Genomic DNA, 24185 nt, shown 5'->3' on the forward strand with positions numbered 1-24185 from the left:
CTCTGTTCTGCTTTATTGCTTGTTTGGTTTGATTATCATTCGTGGGAACATTTTGCAAAGCCCACTGAATTTTCCCGTTTTCCTGAGGAATACATTAACATTCACCAAACACAGTACAGACATCTGCTCATTAGAAAACAGGCGCGGATGAAGAACGCTGCACGCCGGTCTTGAAAGGGTTATGGACTTGCATCAGTATTTTCACCGTGTTTCCCACAGAAACATTTCTCTTCAGAGGCACAGCCTGGCTCTTCTGTGCCCAAAGACAGTTGGGGGACTGAGCTCCTTCTCCGAGATCTGCACAGCCTAACCAATATAAATACATCTGGAAAACTGACTTCTGCCAAACTGTCTTTTTCCCCCCCCTTGCTGAGTGATGCTGCAATGCCTCCGTCGACCTTCCTTCCGACAGCAGCGCAGACAGAGTCTACAGCAAAGGGCATCCCCTTTGCCCGGCAAAACTGAAGCTTGCCACCTGCTATGCACAATGAGGATAGCACTTCCAAATGAACAGTTCTTGCAATCACTGAGCATATATGTTCCCTTATTGTACCTCCTCTTCAAGAGTCTTCTCACAACATATAATCCATTTTAATTAATTTATTTTTGCAATTTCAAGAAATCTACTGGGCTGTTAAGTGAGTTCAAGTCTTGTTAGTACAGAAGGAAATGAAAACCTCACAGCAGTGCAGCTCAAATACACAGCTTAAATATGCAGATGATAGCTGTTTCTATCCAAAAACAGCGTTCCTGAAATTACTACAATTTCTGTGTCAGTTTAAATAACTAGCTACAAAATGAACTCACAGCCTTCGGAGAGTAAAGACTAATGCACAAAGAGAAAATAACAGCCTGGTACACTGCATCAGCTGGCAGGCAGCTCTCAAAAGGGATATATTACCTCTCTGTGCCAAACAGGATTAGTTGTGTTACTGATGATAGTCGACCTCCTTTCCTGGCCATGATGAGCAAACGTAGGAAATGTACTTTTCTTGCCTGGCTGAATGGACATCTTTAGATAAGGATCAGGGTTGAAGAACATGCCTTTTTTAAGTCCAACTGCTCTAATATCTATAAAGCAAAACAAGAAGGAAGGAAATAGGAACTGAGTAAATTAAAGTTAGTTCACAAAGTAGCACATTCCTAAAATATTACCCAGGAAATCAATTCACCATAAACGACTAAATAAAGCAACTTAAAATTACTCATACATCAACTGGATCCAGTGTACAGAAGACGGTTACAGCAGGAAGTCGAGTGTTCTCCCCAGAGAATATAGGGAGGAAAGGTATCAGTATCCTCATTTACATTTCAGCCTCCAGTCATTTGTAGAACAAAAAACATGATATTGTAAGTCACCTACAAATGTTATTCTCACTACGTAAGGTATTTCCACTCTTAAAAAGAACAAAAAATGAAAAAAACCCAAACCATCACACAGTACTTACTCTGTTTCTGGGGAAGGGGCTAAGACAAAAAAAACATACGGGAGGTAATGTAATGAACTCACACTTCCCCAAAGTTGAGATTTTGATAAATATAATTTCAAATATTCATTATGAAGTTGCTCTGGATTATGATGCACACTTTCTCCCAACTTAGAAGAAGTTAATCTATCTCATATAAAAGGAGGCAAAGTTTTCTGAAAATGCTTCTTTCTTCCTAGGGAAACCTCAGTACTGCAGCCCTTGCGACTTGCAACAATAAATAGTGATTTCCTCAGGTGCGTATTCTCATGCCTAAGGATTTCAACGGTAGCGCAAGCTTCCACAAGAACAGAAGCAAGGAGGTATCTTTTTATATAATACTAGGTTTTAAACTTATCTGTAAAATAGTTCTCTGTTTAGATTTGCTGAAGCACAGGATTTTTGTTGTCTTTCTCCATTAGGTACTCCAGTATGCTGCATGCAGTCTTCATAACCCTAATGCAACTGGCACATGAATACTTAGATGAGCAGTTTATACATGCAAGCAAAATTCACTGCACTAAAATGAAATGTTACACCTGTGGATTCAGTAAAAAAAAAAATAATCCTACCCAATGTTCAAAATGAAGCCACACAGTAAAAATACCATGAAATAAAGGGTAATTGTCTTTAAAAGCAACAACTTTGCATGTGCAACGAGCAATCAAAAAATGTTACGGGAAATACGTTACAGACCTACTAGTTAATACACCTTTCAAAATTAATTTAGGAGACTCCTCAGGCTGAGTCACAACCTTCTATTAAACACAAGAGGTTTTTCAGAATTCACAAACCAATTATTTTTATAGTACTCTGTGTGAGTCTATACAACCTATCAGCTCTATCCCAGATAACTGCTGAAAGATCATTTCAAAAAGTGGTATTTTTTCCTGCTCTACCCCATAATCTCTAAATGTTTTGACTGTCAGATCTTCAAGATTCAGAAGCAAATTTTTTTTTTTAGTGTTTGCTCAAGCTGAACATGCTTTAGTCTCACACAAGAGTTCTCATGGAATAAAGTGTTAATCAAAACAAGTGAAGCTGGTAGACTGCACCCCTACAGCTATTTCGCTGTAGTGACAGCTTAAGTCACAGTGACTGTTACAAGTAAAGATTTTTTCCTTTCTAAACCAACATTTGCAGCCATTGCTTTTTCACTACTTCAAAGTGATAGAACCAGCTTGCATTTTATTTAGAGGCTACGTTTTGCACTTTTCCATCTGAGAGGAACTGCCCCTTGAGCAAACGGGAAATTTCTCCTAATTTTTCATGCTAGGATCCATCAAATCCATTTCTTTCACTCCTGGAGATCCATGACTGGCTTGTTTTCAAGAAACAGAAGTTCTAAAGAAATGACATCTTTCAAGCCACTAGAGTGTGCTCCTACAGAGGCTAATGAAGAGAAGTGTTCCATCTTTCATGCTATTTAAAACAGCAATTTATTTATTTTTTTAACAGTAATTTGTAACACACAGAGTAGTGATGTTCTTTACCTGACAGGGTAAAGCTGACTAACTTCCTAGAGTGCTGGGCTCCAGAAGCACCTCCATCCGTGCCTTCTACTCCCATCTGAAGAAGAGGAAAAAAAAAGAAATATGCTACAGAAGTCTTCATCTGCTTTGTATATGCTTGAGGATGATAATGCAATTGTAACATAGTATGCAGGGGAAGAATCTGACCAACTACTGCCTGTTTCCACAGACAGGCAAAGCTACAGCGCTTGTTTCTAGGAAAATATCTATTATTTACACCACACAGAGCTACTACACCAGTACTTGGATTGTCCAAATACAACATACATAGGCTAACGCACATGCAGATGCTATTAAATGGAGAAAAGAGATCGTACTTTCTTACAAGTTTCCCCTTTTGTAAAATAAAATCAACAGTATGGATTGGTAATACATACCAAAGCACTGAGCTGGCCAGTGACAGCATGTGTAACTTTTGTCACTTTCCACAAATAGATAATTTATTGTGCAACAAAAAAACCCCAAAGAGATCAAAGAGAAACTAACAAAAGCCTTCAGATCTATGAATAAAAGCTCCTTTTTAACAGAAAAGCATATCAGTTACCTAAATACGAATGTAGTCTAAAAGCCTATGCTTCACAGATTTCCAGGTTTGGTTTCTACTGAAATCCCTCATTAGGTAAAGCACTGCTTCAAAATAAAAAGCTTCTCATGTATCAATGTCTTATGAATGCCTAGTTCTTTCAACTAGCAGAATAATTTGTCTTTCAAGACAGAGATGTACATCCAGCTGAATAATCTGTCATGAAGACATCAATGGAGCTATCTTTAAAGTCAAACGGTTCTCCAGGTAGGCACTGCACTCGCTCCCAGGCAGAAGAGGTGACGCACCCTGATGAAAAAGCTTCAGGCAAACACGGCGCTGGGGATTAACACTAGTGATAGAACAGGAAGTCATCTGATCTATCAAATGATGAAAAAGATCATCAAAACTCTTAACACTTTGTACGTAACAAGCAAACAAAGACATGAAGAAACCGTGATGACGTCGATGCTGGACATCCTCATGGGTCCCAGCCAGCTTCTGAGGGAACACACCGTGGAGCAAGCGCGTCGCTCACTACCAGCCCATTCCCTTCCCTCACTGCTGCCTTCACAATGCAACCCCCTTCTCAGGGCTGAGATGTTTCTCAGCAGCATGATCGAAACGATCACTTTCCCACCCAGCATGACGTCATTATGCCAGTGACTTTATATGGACATGTAAGCGGTGACAGCTGGTAGTCAATGTGAGGGCATCAAAATCAATGGGTTAATTCTAACTGGATCAGCATCCTCTCACCTGCAGACAGATTCCCTGGAAGCAGCAAGGGACACATCCCCCTGGGATGGGGACACTGCCCAGGTGAGGCCGGAGGAATGCTGTGTATTTCAGTGCACTCTTTTGGGCTTACTCTAACATGCATTGTTTTCTTGTTGAAAACGTTATTCCTCAACAAAAAGGCCTTCCTCACTCTATATCTATTTCACTGCTACATCACTGACTCTGAATATTGTGGTTTACATTGCTAATCATTACTTCATTTTATAGAAAATAGGATTTGCCCACAATTCAGCTATAATAAAATGAATCAGAACGGTGTTCCCTAGTGCTACGCACCCCTTCTCTGTTCCATTATGACCTGAACAGCAACTTCAAATCTTCTGTGCCAAGTACAAAATCTCATCCCAGCATACCTGTCCAGCTTTTTGCACTACAAAGTCTATCTCATCTGGTGTAACACAGTGTTTCTCAAAGCTAGGTCAGCCCTTCCATTTCCACTGGTTCACATGAACACCACAGAATATTGGTTGCTTATCCAAAAACAGGACGGACTGAAATTCCTGGTGTGATATGTCACCAATATGAGGAAAATCAGAAACTTGTCTTCCACCAAACCCTGTAATGTGAAAACACAGAATGATCCAAGTAAGCCGGTAACTTACTGCAGCTTAAAAAAAGAAAGCCAGCATGCCGTGACTCTCTTACCACTTCCACAAACAGCATTTCTGCAGCAACAGACACGACTAGTGCCAAGAGAACAAAGGATCCTCTACTACACAGTGCTTAAGCTCAACACTGAAACCATGAAAACGGTGCGAGGTATTAACATAAAATAATGGGTATACTTATGTATAACTAACCCAATACGATGTTTTTAGGAAGCCTCATCTGAGCTGTCATACAACATTCTCATCAGGGAAACTAACAGCTTACTATTAATGGAAGTCTGTGCTGTTAGCATAAACAAAAATGTTTATATAAAATTACACCTTCTATCAGGAGTGTAAATTCTGTAGAATACCCAGGACTCTGTGCTACCTTTCACAGGAAAGAAATTAAAAACAGTGATGGCTGGTTAACTCCTCAAGATTGACCAATGAATTTGAAAGACAGGTCTTCAGGTAGGTGTCAAGTAAATAAATGCATACTCGAAGACAGAAGTTCAGATGTCCGTTCGTGCAATGATTCTCAAAAATATTGGTGGCCAGCATGACAAGATCAAGAAAACACACAAGTTCAAATGGTTTATCCGTCCAATACCATCATTCTGCTTCTCAGTAACAATATCATGCAGCACAGCCCATTTCAATGGTTTTCTTTGTTCAAAGTCAGGCTAACTTACAGTCTGTAGATTATAAATTGACATTAAAGACAGTAGCTGCCAAGCTCATTAACTGTAACACGTTTTCTTCTGTAAAATATCAAGAGTTCATATGCCTGCTGCAAACTGATATTATTCACGGTCAGATCTGACAAAGATCTGACAATTAAATGGTGCTATCATCTAGGTCTGTAATTCTAAGAAAAAGAAAAAACACTTGGTATAATGAGATATAAAGTCTAGTATAGCAGATACAATAACATATAGCCATAACACGCACTTGAACGTAACATACAATGCTGAAAAAGTGCAGGATGAGAATAAAAGCTATTCAGCCTGTATAACTTGAGCTCCACAGTACCTTCAACATGGCAGTTGTCAAGAGAACATCCTGACAGCCGTGATCTTAAATATTTGTCAGCTAATATCAATGAAACAAATGCACTGTGAAACTTCATGTCAACTGAAGAGCTAGCTTATTAGATAAATTACTTCCATCGAAAGCACCTGGATACAAGTTTGGAAGGTTCTTCTTCCAATATGTATTGAAACTACTAAAAAAACTCCTCTAAAACTTTCAGTATTTCAAAAGAACTAGTCTCATGATGAAAGCATAGTAAAGCAGCAATAACTCTCAATAGTCAGAGAATTATATAAATTTCAATGGTATATGAACACTCAAAAAAAATCAATAATTTTTGCAAGGGTTGAGTTTTGTCCAGTCCTGTTTTTATACTAATAATTGCTATCTCAGCAACAATTTCATTTTTAATATTAATAAATACAAAGAATATATCAAGACTTTAATAAGAATTCTGTTTGAGTTAGAAAAGTTTGAAATGCAAATTTTGAACAGTAGAAAATGCGAAAAATTTCTACTTTGGTGTCAAATTACAGCAAACTGCAAGCCGCAAAATTGAAAGCAAGCAAAATCAAGTTCTTAGCATAAAAGATTTTCACTCAGCTCAGTGATTTTAATGTTGTTTTATCATGAAAAATACAAAACCAAGAAAAACATTTCCCAATTTTAAGGATTTTTGTCAGGCAACATAGTTTTTTGCAAAAATTGCAGTTAACGGTAAAACTAGGGGACATACATCAATAGGTTTGTCTGACAGTTAATATTATCATCTTATCAAAATACAACAAACAAATAGGCTAAACTTACCATCACAGCAGGGTTTTTCACAGTGATACATGGAGTAGTAGCTCGGAGGGCTCCACTAACACCATGGTAGTATTTAAAGCAGATCTTTATTTCAGCTGGAAAACAAAACAAAAATCATATTAAACCCTTCACGGCTGACCTGAGGCAAAAGAGGGACAACGAAAGGAACACAGGCATACAGGGAGTCGGAGTTCACTTCTGACCATGGAGTCCACGTTCGGGCAGTCCCCCGATAACGTCTTCGCTGTAAAGCACACAATAACCGTAACTGAAATACGTTTTCTCTCAACCTGTAGAAATTAGAAACTCATCTCAAAGATTTAAGTCTGAATAGATTTTTAGGTAAAGAGCCGGTAAATGCTGCCGCCGCCCTCTTTTTTTTTTTTTAATTGTTAATTTTAACTATATTTCTACTCAGCCAGTAAAGAAAAAAACCCACTCATTTTCTCCAGCTCTTACCATGAGATGTCCGTGGTCACTATTGGGTAAGAAATGTCTTAGTATTCACAAGCCTCATTTCACATGAAGCCACTTTTCTATGTTTTGTATGGGTCCGGAGGGAAGGAGATGAGATCGGTATTGCACGCAGAAGATGAGTTCATTGCAACATAATAGGGCTAATGTAAGTTATTATTTTTCAGCAAATTTGTAAGCTGCAAATAAAAAAAATAACTACATATGTGTTTTATTCTTAAATCATTTAATCATATGAAAATGTGGCCTCTCTCTACAGCCTCACACGCAAACGTGGTATTAAAAGTATTATAACACATTAATCTACGAAATCTAGAAACACAGTAAATCTACTGCTTTTTTTGCTTCTCAAAAGGAAAGTAACATATTTTGATGAATGCATTAACATATATTATGCCAACACAATGCTTTAAAATTGTGGCATCCTTTTCAGGCAGTTTGAACGATGCAGGTTTTTTTTTTCACATGGAAGCAATAATTCTCAAACAAACTACTCACCCCTATAGTAACTGTGACTGAAGAGAGAACAGCACAGGTGAACGTGTGCTAAGAGCCCCGAGCCCTTGAGCAGCAATGGTGGAGGCAGGCTACACGCCTTCCGCTTCTGTTTCCTAACCTTAGGCAAGGGCACAGAGAACAGAAAGGCTACAAGTGTCCAGCCATTCTCTCAAAGCCAAAAACAGGATTGCAGAGAATCAGGATATATTTTCCTGGATTGTAATGCAACTTTATTTGCTCTAAGATAACTGTGCTTTTTGCTCCAAGTTGATTCTTACAAGATGGAGAAGAAAAGAAATCATTAGATCATCTGTTCTGATCATTATTGTGCGCTTTGCTGCCCCTGCACAAAATGAATGTTGACTTACGGACGCCTTTCATTCCATAGTCAACAACATCAAAATTAATTTTATTTGGCTGTGCCTAGCTTGCTAAATCATCCTGTATGGATCTTCAATTGCTTTTATCCATTCCAGCAATTCTCATATAATCCACAGATGAAAATCAGTAGGAACCCTGGACTTCAAACCACTGACAAAAATGTTTAAAAGCACTGAATCTTTCATCAACTCCTGCAGGGCCTCACTAATACGATTTTGCTTTCTGTGTAACCTGTCAAGCCTTTCACCATCGTTTAGCGTGCCAATCCAAAAATACCCTTGATCCTGGTAAAATAAGAGAATAAACAGACACAACTTGAGGATGAGACAAAATACTGTAAAACATAAGCTCTTAAAGTTTAGATTCTGCATTAGCCCTACAAGTGTCCTGCCATTCTGGCAGGAGTGGAGATGCAAGTATGGCTGACCATGGTGGAAAGCTATTAATATGCTGTTCAGCATACTCTTGAAAGCTCATTCTAGATGAGTAGGATCCATCATTCAATGACCTGTCTTCAGAAATACTTCAATAGGAAATTAAGAATACAGCATCTGGTTATCACCCCTTTGTGCGTTGGGACCTTTTGTTACTCAACAGTGGCGGTGGGGGGGGGGGAAGTAACTTCGCTAATTTTGCATCTTGTACTTCTATTTCAATATAATCAGCTACAAAAAAGGGCTACCGAAACATTTGCATGACACATACCTGAAGGAAGCTTGAAGCACTTTCTACTGGAACACAGGAAAGGTGAACATCGGACCATGTTTCTGGTCCCACTGAATAAAGTTTTGTTTGCTAAACTGCATTTACTGCAAGCAAAAGAGTATTATGTTTAACTGAAGTCTGATCTCCACTGTTGTTCCTCTGCATTCTTCCAACCCAGCAGAACAGCTATGATTATGGCTGCCCTCGATCCTGTGGGATTTTCCCTATCTGGAACAATCTCTGTTTCCCTTCTCCATTGGGATAAGTCTTCTCTGTGAGGTTGATGAGGGTTTACTTCTGGGTACAGAAGCGGCCTCAGGCAGACAGAAATTACAGCAACCAGTTCAGACAGACCAGAGGACGTGCGTGAAAGTTTTGGCAGTTCAATTCCTCTGTCTCGGTTTAACCATATGTCAGTAGTTCTAAAATACAAAACTGCAATGTTTTGTATAAGGTTTTGAGACATATAGCATGATTCCTTGAGGGCTGAGGTATTTCATCACTGTGAGATAAAATATCCACTTATCCCTACTCAGAAGGATCAGAAATCCATCCTGCAAGCCTGCTCAGCCAAAAAGGATTATTTATTTATTTTTAAATTTGCTGCAGTTACAGGTCAACGTTTATTTACTGTCTTCCTCACAGAACAAAGAGGAAGCACCTCAGAACTACTCTTCAAAGGAAAGCGTCTGGCTGACAGTGCCTCCAGGGACACAGGAGGTGGAGGAGATGATGGTCCCACTTCTCCCACTTCCTCCTCCTCACAGCTGAGTTCACACACACAGTCAAAACATGCTCTATTTCCCACAAGCTTTACAGTAAAATTCAAAATGCAAACAGGATTTTTAATCACCTGCAAAAGTTTACAAGAAGTAAAAATTATGGCTCAGTACCTGCAAGTTCTTCCTAAACTGAGCAATTTGGTTGACCTACAAACAATACTTGCACCCAAACAGACACACAAGAATTTCTAGCTCACGTAAAATTGGACTTTCAGCACTTGAAAAAGTTGGCAAGATTTATACCAAGTGCTGGACTCTCCACAATGTAAAATACATATATTAAGCAACCAGGGCTCAAGTGTTGAGCATCGCTTAATCACACTGTGAACACATTATGACTACATGAGAGCACGTTAAGACAATGATTCCATCACGACTTCTACTTTTCAGCTACATTGCTCAGCATTTTTGTGACCCAAAATTTATTTTTCAGAGAGTTTCTGGAGCTGCTGTTTATTCAGTCTGTTGTCACTGGCTTCTTTCTCTCAGTTCATCACTTCTGAAAAGAACCTAGCAAGGGAAAGGTTATCAGCTGCTGCTTCTATCCACAGTCAATAAGTTGATTGTGGACAGAAGTTTCCTATATATTCTCACTACATTGACATGTACATTCCCTGAAAGGCTAAAATTCAATGCTACAAGCTTTGGATCCTCAGATTTCTTTCTCTCAATGACTTCTATGAGCACACAGTATTTTTCAATACCTGTATGTGGCTGGTGATAGAAGAAAACAATATTTGATTCAAGAAATATATCTGACGATCCCTTTCGTATAAACCGAATTTAAAAAAAAAAAAAAAAAATCTTCAGGACTAACTGCTAGGAAGAACCAGAAAAAGCAGACCACTTAAAAACACAGCGCGGAGACTTTTTCTCTCGCTTCCCAACAGGAGCAGCACTGATTTGGTTTGGGTTTTATACAGCACTACACACGGGAACGGCACACTTGTTAGTGTTGTGTCGATGAGATTAACACAAGAGAAACTGTGCTTGATATTCAGCACAAAACTGTAAAATGGGCTACACATCACAAGCATGCAGACATTGCCAAAGTGAATACGGGTTTGCAAGACTGGATCTTGTATATAGCAAGAATACAATCCCTTCAACAGGACTAGAAACAGCTAAGTAATTTTTTTCATGGCTAATAATGCTAGAAACTGCAGTTAACACCTAACAGTAAAAGAAATCTCAGAGGAACCTTGTCAGCTCAAAACAACTGAGGATCTAGCTTTTTGACGCTTCTTGTACTGTGTTATCAGAAAAAAATGTTGATTAGAATATTTTATTCTTGATGACTGATGTATTCCTGAGCTCCAGATGTACTGAAAAGAGGCATTTGTGGCTGTTCCTGATAGAACACATGTCAGCCTACTACCTGTAAATAAGGCCCCATAAATATACAGACCTCTTCAGAAACAGTAAGTTCAATTATCTGCAACCAGGACTTTAATATTTAGAGTGGATTTCAATCTCATATTAATACACAAGCTTCGTCTGAATGGTTCCATACTACAAGCTGCACAACAGCATATGTCACCTACAGAGTTTTCCCAGTTTCTTTCATTCTTCCTGCCACTTGACTTTCATGTGTTTCCTTTAGGGGAAAACTTGCACTTCTCTCTTTTCTTTCCTACTGCTTCTTCCCTCAACAAGCTAATTAGCTTGCTTTGTATGTGATCTGTAATGAAAAAATAACAGTAAATCCAGCAAGAGAAAGACATTTGTACCTGACCACAGCACTATTTGCTGTCTCATAAAAGAAAAATATGACATTTCAGGAAAAAAAGTATTTTCATTCATAGGGAGCAAAAAAAACTACTGTACCTAGCTCTGTGTTCTTGATACCACATATGCTCTATTATCACTGACATTCCTACACACATCATACAGACATCATACAGACCACAAGAAATCCCTTCTTCATTTAAAAAGTAAGACAAAAATGGAATTGGGGTATCTATGATTCTTTGAAAGTTATCACACAGTCATATAAAAAGTGATATATATGTTATTAATCTGAATGCTCCACAAAACCATAATCTCCTTCTTTAAAAGGTCTGTTACATAAAAATGTTGGAATTAACAAAGGTTTCTGGGACTGAAACACTGACATTTGAATTTCAAAAGAATTCTTGCATGAAATTATAGTGCCTTACTTCCCTCTACGGACCATACACTCTTGCCTCTTCAATAATAAAGAGATCAGCTTACACCAAATAACATCTTGCTTTTAAAACATCACTAATTCCCTGAAGTCCCCCACTCTAGCTGCCTTTTTACTGCCTTTACTACTTTAACTTTACCCATCAAAAAAACTGCTTTAGGATAGAAAGATACTCAGAATACATAAACTTGGAATACATAAACACATGAACATAATTCTAGAAGAATGCATTCTTTCCAGGAGACTGATAATTCAGGAAAACAAAGGTGTGCACTGGAAGAACAGTTTGCTCCAGATATAGCCTAGTCAAACAAAACGCCTGTATCACAGCTGGAATCGCCCCACACTCCATTGAGAAGGGATGGGCAGAGACACCTCCAAAAGACAAATCCTAGTTGGGTTATAACAGTCTGTGGAGGTAAACAGGGCTCCCAGTCAGTTGTATGGAAACTGCACAGCGGCTAATACTACCTGGACACCGCAGCTGGATGCCAGAAGTTACTTGGGCTGCATCCATGGCTCTCTGCAGATCTAAACATAAGCCCTCCAACATTCAATGAGGAAAAAGCCAACATCACAAACTCATCTGAAAAATATGAGAGCATGTTCCACGAAACTTATTTACAAAAACTTTGTCACTAGAACAAATTAAGTCACTCATTCAGGCTTTACAAAGCTATAAAGGGAGATGCAATCCAGGGAAAAGGCACTGGGTTAAACCCTAATTTTTCCCAGCTGAACCCAAACATCTCATAGACAACTGCAGGAATTTAGAGGTGCTCTGCACGTCCTGCCAGTTAAATTTCTTTTCCTTAGCATGACAGTTCAGCAAACACAGCCTTTTTGTTTGGACATTTAGCATTCTATTCTCTGCCCACTTTAACCATGCACCTCTTCGATTAGTTCCTACTGGGAACAGCATAGAGTAGCAAACAGCAGCAGAACACAAGCGCCAAAGCGGGCTGCCTCTGGGTACTTGCCATCTCCCTCAGCATGTACCTCATGGAATTTATTCTGCAGAAGGAATGATAAAAAAAAAACCCAACAACCCAAAACAAAAAGCCTAGAAGGTGACTTAAGGAGACTTACAGAAAGCTTTTTAGACAAACTAGGATCAATAACAGAAAACGTTTATGTCCCAGTGGTCTCTCTTCATCTAACCTGTTCCAAAGGAAACTACTTGGACAAATGGTTATTCAGAGAAGGGCACCTACCTAACCCTGCCAGCTCCTCACTTTGCTGTCACTCAGACATCTACAGTCACGAGCATTGCCTATTATACTGCAGTTTGGCAAAGAGTTTAATTATAAGCTAACCTTTAAAACAAAACACTGGGGGTATTACATGCTTAAGGAAGTCAACAAGGCTGGCCACAAATATAAAAAATACAAGACGTGATCCTGTTTCAGTTTTTGTGATACTTAAAAACAGCTGTTAAGAGACAACAGGTATAAATAGCAGAAGAATAATAGAAGTATTTCTAACTCAGTGAATGTGTTTATAAATAGGGTAGGGAAAATAACCATGAGTGCCCAGACAGACCACTAAAAGGGCGCTGGTTGCAGGGCGCTACACAGACAAATGTTCCAGCCTCAGAACAATTCCATGTAAGAAAATCATGACCTTTACAGAATTTAATTTAAATGGTCAAAAAAATATAAAGACTGGACACAAGTAATGAATTATGTTGATTCATTAACATAGACCATTTTGGTCAAAACCATTAAAAATACTAAACCATGCTCATATATATAACAACAACTCTTTGCTACAGCAGCCCTTAAAAGCTAAAAGCACATCAAGTTCCATTATTAAACTGATTTTTTTTTCCTTCAATATATATCAGTAGGAAGGAAGCTGATGTTAGCTCTGTTAGCTACAAAGTAGTTGTACGGCGGGTTCAGTCTCAACACACCTATTTTTGCAAAAGTTGTAATTTCACGGAGATAGGAACTGAGTAAGTAGAACTCTACACAAAACCTCACTCGTAACACGACACCAGTGTAACACAAACACATCTATTACCACGTTTTCTGAATATATCTCATAGTCTGCTCATGCCACAAACCCGAGATTCTACATGCAAAGCAGACAGCATCTGTGCAGTCACTGCATCCGAGTATCACAGTGTGGCACCAGAAGTAACCTAACCACAAACATCTCAAGGGTGATTTGGAAACAATTGATGTGACAAGACTGGCAGTCACTGGATGAATCCCAACAGTCGCCACTATGGATTACTGTTCAAGACAAAGCCACAGCATCTGTAAAGAAAATATATGCAAATCAATATATTTCTGTTCTACTCACAGTAATGACTATGACATCGACTGTTATAAATAGCAACCAAGACATCAGACTACAGGTAAAGTAGGTGAAGGTGACTCTTGCGGATACTGTAATTAATACTCATGGGACTAAGACTGTAACTTACAAATACAAGTTTGATCCAGTCTCAAAGGATTACCTTACTAATACACCAGGCAGGACCATGGTAGAGACTCAAGTACGAGCACACGACCATCCATAGTGCTGAACGGTGACCATGCATCCCTGGCACAGGGAGAAGAGTTGTCTGCATGGGCTCAAGCCACGCTGCGTCACTTGTTCCCAGCAGCAGGAAACAGATCCTCATCTGTTTACCTACTGGAACATGTACAGCTTTTAACTTCTGGGGACTTGGCGTGTGGAAGTGCATAAGCATCAGTTATCTGCTGCGTGACCGCGACTGTGCTATACTGCATCTCCCGCCCATGGCACCTCCAACATGACCTGTCCTTCCCCATATTGCAGAAAATTGACTTAGAAGTTGCAGTTTATGAATGAGCAGCAGCTTTTATCAATTAGTCTTCATAAAACTCAAGCTTTCTTGCACATGATTTTTCTATCATCAGCCTTTCCATGGATCATTTCACTCCATCTTTCTGTGAGCTCCGCTCTCCGTAAGGAATACCATCATCTCTGTTCCACCACGATGCCCCCCAAAGGGAGTCCGTGCCATCCCAAGGCTGCTACATCCAGAGAAATAGTCTGCCGTCTAAAATCACTCCTGGGACATTTGCAGCCTCTCCTGCACCAGAGACTAAAGGTCCTGATGTACTTAATGACCTGAACAGTCTGATGTCATGATACATACCAGATGATCATACCAAACGCGAAAGCATTAAGCTGTGTTGCACCTTCACACTATTGCCACTTGTTCAGAATACTACTCCTTGAACTTGTTCTTTTCTTTTACTGGAGAAGGATGAAAACTCTTTATAGAACTGTGGCCACATTTAGCAATCCTTCAGTAGTTTACGCAGCAAAGACGAGAGGGAGGTGTCTAGTGAGTCATTGTTTTCCTTCTCCCCCATTTTAGCAAGCCTCAGAGCAGGATATTTTAAAGCCACCTCTACTACATGAGTAAGGAAACACCATCTTGGGAACATTGATGTTCAAATTCACCTTCTCAAATCTCTAAGACAACAGAGTCCCCTTTCATGCTTACGTGGCACTTTTGCTCTTTCTGCAGGGAAAAGAAAGAGGAGCACCTGCCTCCGTACTGGTTGGCTCTGCAGGTCAGGGCCACTCATTTTGTCTTGAGGTGACAGCTTAAGGACAGCAGCTGTTTGTGATGGTGAGCAGGACCTTGTACTTGGCAAGTATTTTCTTTCTTCTTTGCCTGCTCTTCCTCCTCTCCCCTCCCTTAGCCACTCCCCTCAGAGGCTGCATGTATTTCTGGAATACATCAAGTTCGTTTCTCATTATTTCACTGTTGATTCCTTTGATTCTCCCTTCTTATGGTAGAGTCCACAGAACTTTTGTGTTGATTTTTGTCTAAAGCAAGTGAGAGCTTTCTTTGATCATCCTTGTTTTGCTAATTTGGGATGCTTTGGGGGAATTAATATTTGGTTTTAGTATGAAAATGAGACTCTCCCTGCCCTTCTCTCTGCAGGTTGCTTGATCTGAATAGAGCAGATGGCAAACTATGCCTTTACATGTTACTTGCTTGGGAAACAGATGATGTTGAATCCATAGGGAGAGATTTTAAGAGGAATAAATGGAAAGACTGGAAAATTGAGTTACAAGACTGTGGATATATAGGAATGCAAAATTCAAAAAAAGGTTATCCAAGGCCTACCTTTAAAGATAAGCATAAATTCCACAGACCTCTGTGAAACTATTAATAAGTTTACAATTGTGCTCACGGAAAACCAGCTTCCCAAACTAAGGCATAAGATGCTTCTCTTACAAGATACAATCTGAGGACTGCAGAGGGAATCTAAGGCCCAATCCATCTGACTCCTGCTGATTAAAATTAATGCAATTAAAATGGAAATACTCCTTCTGCATGAGATTCGTTTGCATACAGCTTGTTAGTGATGCTATCATCCTTTGCATTTCACCCTACAGAGATGTTACATCACTGGTGAAAAGATATGTTAACGTCCCTAAGATCTGACACTGCTAGGGAAAAAACACAACCAAAATCTTTGGGATAAGTGCACGCTGACTGACCTCAAGTCATCGCTCAACATTAGTAAATTCCGATCCTCTTCTTGCCAAAAACTTCAGGCCAGTTTTGACTGCAAATCCTCAATGATTACTGTCATTATTTAGCATAACTCTGCTAACAAGCATCATCAGTCCTCATTGCCAAAGCTGGTTCAAGGCTTCTCAGGCTTGCAGCAAGCGTCCCCTTCTCTCCTTGTGTACAGGTAGAGCAGGGAGCCTGCCAATCATATAGCTACAGTAGTATATAGACAGTGGCAATTAAGCATTGTCTGTGCTCTTAACACCAAACAACTCTAAGCCAGAAAACCCCATAGTGACATAAGCCCAGCTCTAACTCAGTTATATACGTAGCTTACCATCAGCCTGCTGGAGCTTCTACACATTAGGACATGAGCAATAGCTAGAGGACTGGGCCAAAAGCAATGTTATCAAGTTTAAGAAGCAGACTTGCAAGTCTCTGCACTAGGGGTGGTACGATCTCGTGCATCACTATGGCCTCTGAACAGACTGGTAAAGCTGCAGCGCTGCTGAAAAGGAACTGGGCTAAAGATGAACACCAGATTGAATATGAACCAACACATATTCTCATCGCAAATACAACAAACCACCTTACAGGCCACATTAGAAGGTGTGTGGCCAGCAGACAGATGGAAGCTACTGTCCCACTCTACTTGGTACAGGCAGGGACACACCTGGAATACTGTGCCTAGTTTTGGGTCCTTAGGTTCAAGAGCATGGAGAAAATGGTGAGGGGACAGCAGAGGGCTACAAAGATGGTTGGGACGGAGAAAACATGACCTGTGAGAAGAGGCTGAAGGAGCTGGCCTGTTTAGTCTGGTGAACAAGTGGTTAAGGCAAGACAAATACTATAAGCTCTACTCTTTCCAGTTCTATCAGAAGATTTTAAAAGGAGCAATGGCCCCGAATTTAAGCTTTGGCCATGCAGACTGGATGCCAGAGAAGTCTTTTTAGCTGGAGCAATACTGCAGCACTGCAAAAGGTCACCTGCAGCATCTGTGAAATTTCTGTCCTTGAAGGTTTTCAAGACTGTGCTTTACAAACCACAGCTGACCAAGTCGAGTGCTGGTCCTGCTTAGAGCAGGAGGCTGGATGCAAACAGCAAACCTATGCTGTGATTGGTCTCCACCTGAGTTAGATTGATCCATTTACACATTTTGTCCACACTGAACGCCTGAAATCAAATTTAATTTTATTCTGTTAAAGCTTTTTTTTTGTTAAAGAAATATGCTGCGTAACACATAGAGTAACTTGGCACAATTCAGTGATGAGTTCTAGAAATAAGAAGTTTTAATAATTATTTATAGTACAGGATGTATGACATCTCTTGAAATACATATATTGCTGTTAAAATAGTTAATTAGAAAAAAAAATTTCTGCCAAGACCTATAGTTAGCAGCACTGCAGCATACAGTGAATTAATAGAGTGGGAGTATTTTTACTTTTTTTTTTTTTTTTAATTTATGAAGGAAGAGTCATTGCTACGAGACTAAACAGGTGATAAAGCAGCTCACAGCTCTTTTGGGATTGATTGCCACTTTGATGCTTGGCATATCGGAGTTTCCAGCAAGCTCAGAGACAACATCCTAATTTCTTTAGGGGATCATACACTTCAGATGGTGAGATAGCTCCTTTTCATCAAAAAGCAAAAGACTAATGAAATAACAATACTAATACTAATAATAAAAACCACACACTGTTGACTTGCCTTGACACAAGGGCATGCTTGCCTTTGGATATGCATTGGAAAAACAGGTACTCACATTCCATAAAATAGGGGCCAGGTTCAATTCGCCATACAATTTGTCCTTTTTGCGTGCCAGTCACTCCCCGATTCTTGGAATCCCAGAAATTGGCTGGAGAGTTCTCATCTTAAAAAAAGAAAGAAAAGACATTTGTAAAGTAGTATTTATAATAGCAGTTTTCTGGGTTTTCTGTTTCAAAAGGCTCGGGTACAAAAAAAAATCACTTGTGTAAAACAAACAAACAAACAAAACCACCCCACCAAACTAACTGGCAAAAGATAAACGGCTTCTCTTTCACAGCTGACAATTACATTAATTTATGTAGAGCGAGCAGACAGACATACAGCCAAAGTAAATATATGGTTTCCTGTAAGAAGTGACCTGCCAAGGTAAAGTATTAAATTCCGAAACTTCCCTAACTCAACAGGGAGACTATTGGGAGCGTATAGCTGATTGCAACTTCATCACGGAGTTACCACACCATGCTACACAGTGGTCCTGCTCTGCGATGTGACAATCTCGCATTCATTCCCCAGCTAGAAGTATGGAATTGCAACTAGAGGTATCGAGACTTACTTCAGTTTTTAATATATCCTATGTTTTAGAAACTAGAGCGAATATTTTTATACAAATAAAAATACAGCAAAAAAATCTGACACTTTCAATTTCCTGATGTGTACCGTATTACTTCCCAACAGCGAAGTCGAGTTAGAGGCTCAAAGCGCAGAGCTGCCACTTGGTAAGCCAGAGATTCAAATGAGAAATTCAGCAAAACACATTCAAAAGAGGAGAATCAAGAAGCAAACAGCAAGTATCTGCAGATCAGCTTAGCAATACCAGTATCTTCCCCTTCCGAACTAAGGTTTTTATCCTAACAGTAATGAACACTGCTCTTAGGGTTTGGTTTTTATTTACCAGCCTGTATTCAGGCACCTAGAACGTGGTATTGATGAGAGAAAAGCAGCGTGAGAAGCCGTTTGCAAGGGCACAAAGGTTAGTCACAATGACCCAGAGGAAGCTGACGTAAATCCAACTTAACTTCTTTGGTACAGGAAGTTCTTTGGAAGTACACATCTTAATATCTTACAAGTGCATTTAGGCAGCTGTTTCTTAATTAGGCAATTATACTTACAACCCCAAATACAACATCCTAATTCTTTCCAGTGGTACCTGATATCCCTTACTCTTATTTTTTTTCTTTTAATAATTCCTGGTTTATTACACGCATTCGAGTGCGTTCTGCAATCTTCAAAAGACTTCACTAAGAACTGAAGTCTTCTGTGGCTTTGTTCATGAAGCTCCTATCCATCCAAGCGCATTTTCTTTGTACTTTGGTAGGAATTTCTGCATAAATAAGATTACAGAATTCTCACCTACATTTTAGAAATCCATACGCTATTTATGAAAGAATAATAAACGACGCAGCTTTATTACTTTTATCTTAAAAATACAAACTTACACTAAAGCTTCTCTTTCTCCTTTCCATTCTGACTGCTTATCCCGGTGTACTCGTGATAACCCTACTGAATCACCATTAGTGCAGTCTGTACATTCACATCCCACCCCACTGACAAGCTAAGCATGACCAGACACATGCTGGACTTCTGTGATGGCTCAAGAGTAAGTTACACACCCTGTCCACAACCTGGAAGAGCTCTGGAGACTCCAGAGACGGCCAAGGCCAGCTACTGATGTTTTTACGCCTCCACACATGGGCGACTTGGAGAATTTTTAGAAAGCTGTAGCCTGAACGCCTCAACATCACGACGAGTCCAGAATAGTTTCGTAATTATCTCAATGACAACAAGAAGGGAGAGGAAGGTTTTCCTGATGCCTGCGCTCCTCGAGCACATAATACCCTCAGGCTGAACTTTTCGTGTGGAATCAATATGATAGTGTATGAACTGCATACACCATAAAGGCAGGCACGAGGCAGTAAAAATTTAAACATGCATACTTATTCTTCATTACAGTGAAAAACTTTCAAAGTAAACAAAGCTGTATCTCACCATGTACTTCTTTTTTCTCAAAGCTATATAAAGAGGAACTCTGGAAGTACAGCCTGTAAATCACCCCATTGGCCTCAGAAAAAAAAAAATCTCTGTATGTGCCTTGCAACTGCACTCGAACTGAAACAATACACTGTTGACTTCTTTTTTTTTTTTTTTAACGTGCCTTCCTAATCCAAAACCCTACTATTACCTTCCACAGACAGAACTCTAGGAAGCCATGAGATACGGCTTAACTTGCAGCAAATCTACACTAGTGCCTACTTTGGTGCACCACACAGACTTGGTTATCTTTTAAACCATTGCTACCAAAAGTGAGCAGATTCTTTAAAGATAGTTTTAAATTATTCAGTGTTCTCATTACGTCTAGGTAAATAAAGATGCATTGTATGACAAAAAAAAACACCTTCCCTAACATGCTCTAGTTCTTCTGAATCTCTAAATTTAATCAATTGGAGAAGAGTCTGTTCATAATACTAAGCAGAAGGACAGATATTTGGTATTATTATAACCATAAACATGAGATTTTTTATTCTTATGTTCAACAAATCAAGGAACTCTGAAGCAATGAAATATGCCTTTAACAGTGAGACTTCCAGCATTAAGGCACAAGCAACTGTTCTTTGTTTTTTAAATCAGTAATTAAGTCAAATCAATGGTAATTTTTAATGGGACATTAGGGAGCTTATGAAAAGGTCCTACACAAACTGAATCTCAAATTCTGAGCTGACAGTTACAAGAAAGCAGAACATTTTCTTACACGTTAATTAATAAAATGCAACATTTAAGAAAGTGCCTGGATTTTCAGCCCTTGCATGAAGGAACAGTCACTTTGCAGCAATGAAGACTAAATCATGGATACTCTGGCCACAGGCACGCTGCCATTGCAACAGAAGGTGGTGGAGACAGAGGGATGAAAAATGCTGACAGACCACTGCCTGTCAGCAATTGAGTCAAATTACAGAATTTATTTTGGACAGCTTTAATTTTCTTCTGGAACAGCTGATTGTTTTCTACTTTTACGATGTTATTCACACAGGGGGAAAAAATAACATTACTAATGCATATGGAAAAATAACTTCAAACCTCAGTTCATAGATTTAAAAAAAAAAAGAAACAGCAGGAAAAAATCAAATAGCATGAAAACATTAAAGTACACAATATTGCTGAAATTTACATTGCAATAAAAAAAAAAGTGTAATATTCAGCTGTGCAAAAGAAGTGTTTGAGTGCACAAAAAGCACTGTCAGAATTACCACTACTTTGTCTTTCTTCTTCCCCAAAATATATGTATGTACACGTGTCTATACACACACACATATACACCCACACTGCTCTAAATATATAATTTTTTTTCCATAGGGAACTTCAATTCTAAGCAGCTCTAGTCCCCTTTTAGCTGATAATTGTTGCTGTTTGTGAAACTGGCAGCTGTTCCAGAATCTGGGCCAAAGAGTAGATATAAATATCCTCTCCCAGAACATAAAATATGCAACAAAATACTGTCTTACTGCATTGGCATCTTGTCCATTGAGCCTACACTTCTGAAAGAAACAAAACAATGCAAGATGCATGGTATCTTTCTAGCTTCAATAATTCTTAGACACAAAATATTACAAAAGTAACTTATTTCTCAGAGCTGCAACCCCTGCGCAATGTGAGATATGTTCTACAACGAAATGTGGGTAGTAATAAATATATCACTGTGTGGAACTTCACACTGACCTTGAAAATCACTGCTCTTTGAAGTCACTGAAAAGCAAATGTATTCTGAGTAATAATTTTTTCGTTATTTAACTGCTAAGCAATCAGCCAAACATGGTATTAGGAACCAAACTCATTTTTTCCCCCCCACTTCCAGGCTTCGCCACCTTTACAACACCCTTTCGGGTAAGTTAGGTACCAATGACACCTGTGACCCCCACAGCTTGTGCTCTCCATGTCAGCACTGTAGTTCTTAACCTGTGTCCACAGCTCTGCCCTGATGCGACAGCGAACGGGATGATGCAGCTCCCAATGGCATGTGCCAATTCGGTATGACTATCCTTATGTGAAAAGCAATATAGAAGCACTGGATAAATGAAAGAAGGTAGCATTGTTTTTACAGAATTCGTTTTCACAATAAAGTTACATCCATAAAAGAGTAAGAGCCATAAGAAGCTTCAGGATGTTTTGGGAGATGGCGCTGAAAGCCCTGCTAAGCCAGTCTCTGACATCAGGGGTGATGTCAGGAGGCTCCTGTGGAGTTCCCGTGTTGTTCTTTGTGTCGTACCACTTTCACTGTTTCTGTCTTAGGAAAAACTACCTGAAATCCATCACCTTACAGAGCCATCTTGTGTAGCTTCAATCAATCAATTAATCAGGAAGATTATAGTCTTTTACAAGGAAGTTAAAAAACAAGAACTGCTACCAATTAACATCTGAATCAAGCCTTATAGTCCCAGTGCACAGACCAGTCATATGCAAACCAACGCTCATCTTCTGGTACCACTTTCTGAGGTCAGTAATGTTAGGTTATGTGATAAAAGGCTTGTCTCCATGAAGACAAAAGATTTTTATTCTTCAAATACAAAAACATTAGAGAAGTCACCAACTCCTGGTGTGGAAACATCACAGACTGCTTACTGCACAGGAAAAAATGTCAAAGTTCCCTATAGCCATCTCAGACCTTCAAACTTTTGCACACTGATCTCTTTTCTACAACACATTCATTAGATGATTATATGCAGAGCCCCAAGAGAAGGTGATGCTTAACAGATGCCAAATGTCACTGAATGGTTTTAATTATACACAACTCTACAATTTTTATCTTTCGGTACCATATATGGGTATTCTAATTCACCACTCTTGAAAAAGCCGTGCAGCTTAGCTCAGAAAAGATCAATCATGTTGGCAACACCATTGTATCCCTGCATAATTCTGTTATCCTCATTTAGGATTTACATCCCAATCTCCATTTTTTCATCCCTTTCTGGAAGATGTTTTATGCAAAATCTTTTTAAGTGCTTGTATTGTTTACTCTTACTTTAAAATTTTAAATTAAGGTCAGATTGTCAGAATGCTGACTTTCTTAGCATTTTAGGTTAATTTTAACGAATTCTTGGGCACTAAAGATGATGTGTGTGATGTACTCTATTAAGAGAGGCGTTTGTAGTCATTCCGGGGAAGCTTATAAAGCATCAATCTACATGTTGTGTCTCCCTTACAGCATGTATCAGAGGGGCTGGAAGGCTGGTAGATAGCAAGGCTACGGATAGTTTTGTCTCAAGCTGAGAGTCATCAATGTGCCCTTGGTTTCTCTCATAAGCATACTATTGAAGAATGACCATCCTCTATCTAATTTTACTCTGTCATTTCACTCAGTCTTTAACAGGTTTGCAGCATCGGAGGATATTTCTGAACTCAGTTTTGAGGCAACCACGAGGAGATCTCTAGGATGGCATTTCCAATATAAACCAAAAATCTGATTTACATGCATTCTACTGCACGACTTTCAAAACTTTAGTCCAGGTGCACTCTGCTTTTTGGTGTGAGCACAGACTTCCAAGCAGTAAAACAGACTGCCACCAAAACGTAAGACGAGTAAGAACATTCCAAAGAGTACTTAGCGTGGATTTTGAGCAACTGACAGGGAAAGTTTGTAACACTAAATTTTGTGCAATATTTTCACTTTGGTTACCTCCAGTAATTTTAATTCTAGAAATACTAAAAATCATTAAAGCAGAAGCACAATGTTTACCAAACTAACAAACTAAATCAATTTCTCCCATATATCCAAAATACACTTAAAAGCAACTGAAAACTGCATCAGGACACATTTAAAGGAGAAGACAAATTTTATCACCCGAGGTGCCTCACTTCTTTTCTGGAAAGCCAGTAAGTAAACTAACAATTTCAAGGCAGAGCTTCCATTGCAAGCAATTATTATAATACATCACACTATGTCAACCCATTTAAAACAGGCTACATATCAGTTACTACCATACAAGCAAATATTAACCCACTACACACAGCTTATGTTCTGTGGTTTTCAGAATTCCCCATCTCAGTCTGTGAACAGTTCACAGGCGTTCTGGTGGAGCCAAAACATTTCTCACACGCAAGGCAGCACTAGCCTATGTACTACATTGCTGAAATTCAAGATCAACAACACTTAGT

General features: G+C 39.2%; 1 protein-coding gene across 1 annotated transcript in view; it reads right to left on the reverse strand.

Moving 5' to 3' along the window:
* The window catches only part of HECW2 (HECT, C2 and WW domain containing E3 ubiquitin protein ligase 2), a 112894-nt gene that overhangs the window by 63358 nt on the left and 25351 nt on the right, over positions 1-24185 (reverse strand). Inside the window, exons 2-5 of the mRNA XM_086615518.1 lie at positions 18037-18144; positions 6752-6846; positions 2960-3035; positions 902-1071 (exon numbers count right to left, since the gene is read on the reverse strand). Coding sequence (XP_086471644.1) covers positions 902-1071; positions 2960-3035; positions 6752-6846; positions 18037-18144 — 449 coding nt within the window. The remainder of the gene's footprint in view (positions 1-901; positions 1072-2959; positions 3036-6751; positions 6847-18036; positions 18145-24185) is intronic.

The sequence above is a fragment of the Tauraco erythrolophus genome, chromosome 8 (genome assembly GCF_009769465.1).
Source record: "Tauraco erythrolophus isolate bTauEry1 chromosome 8, bTauEry1.pri, whole genome shotgun sequence".
Classification (NCBI taxonomy): Eukaryota; Metazoa; Chordata; class Aves; order Musophagiformes; family Musophagidae; genus Tauraco; species Tauraco erythrolophus.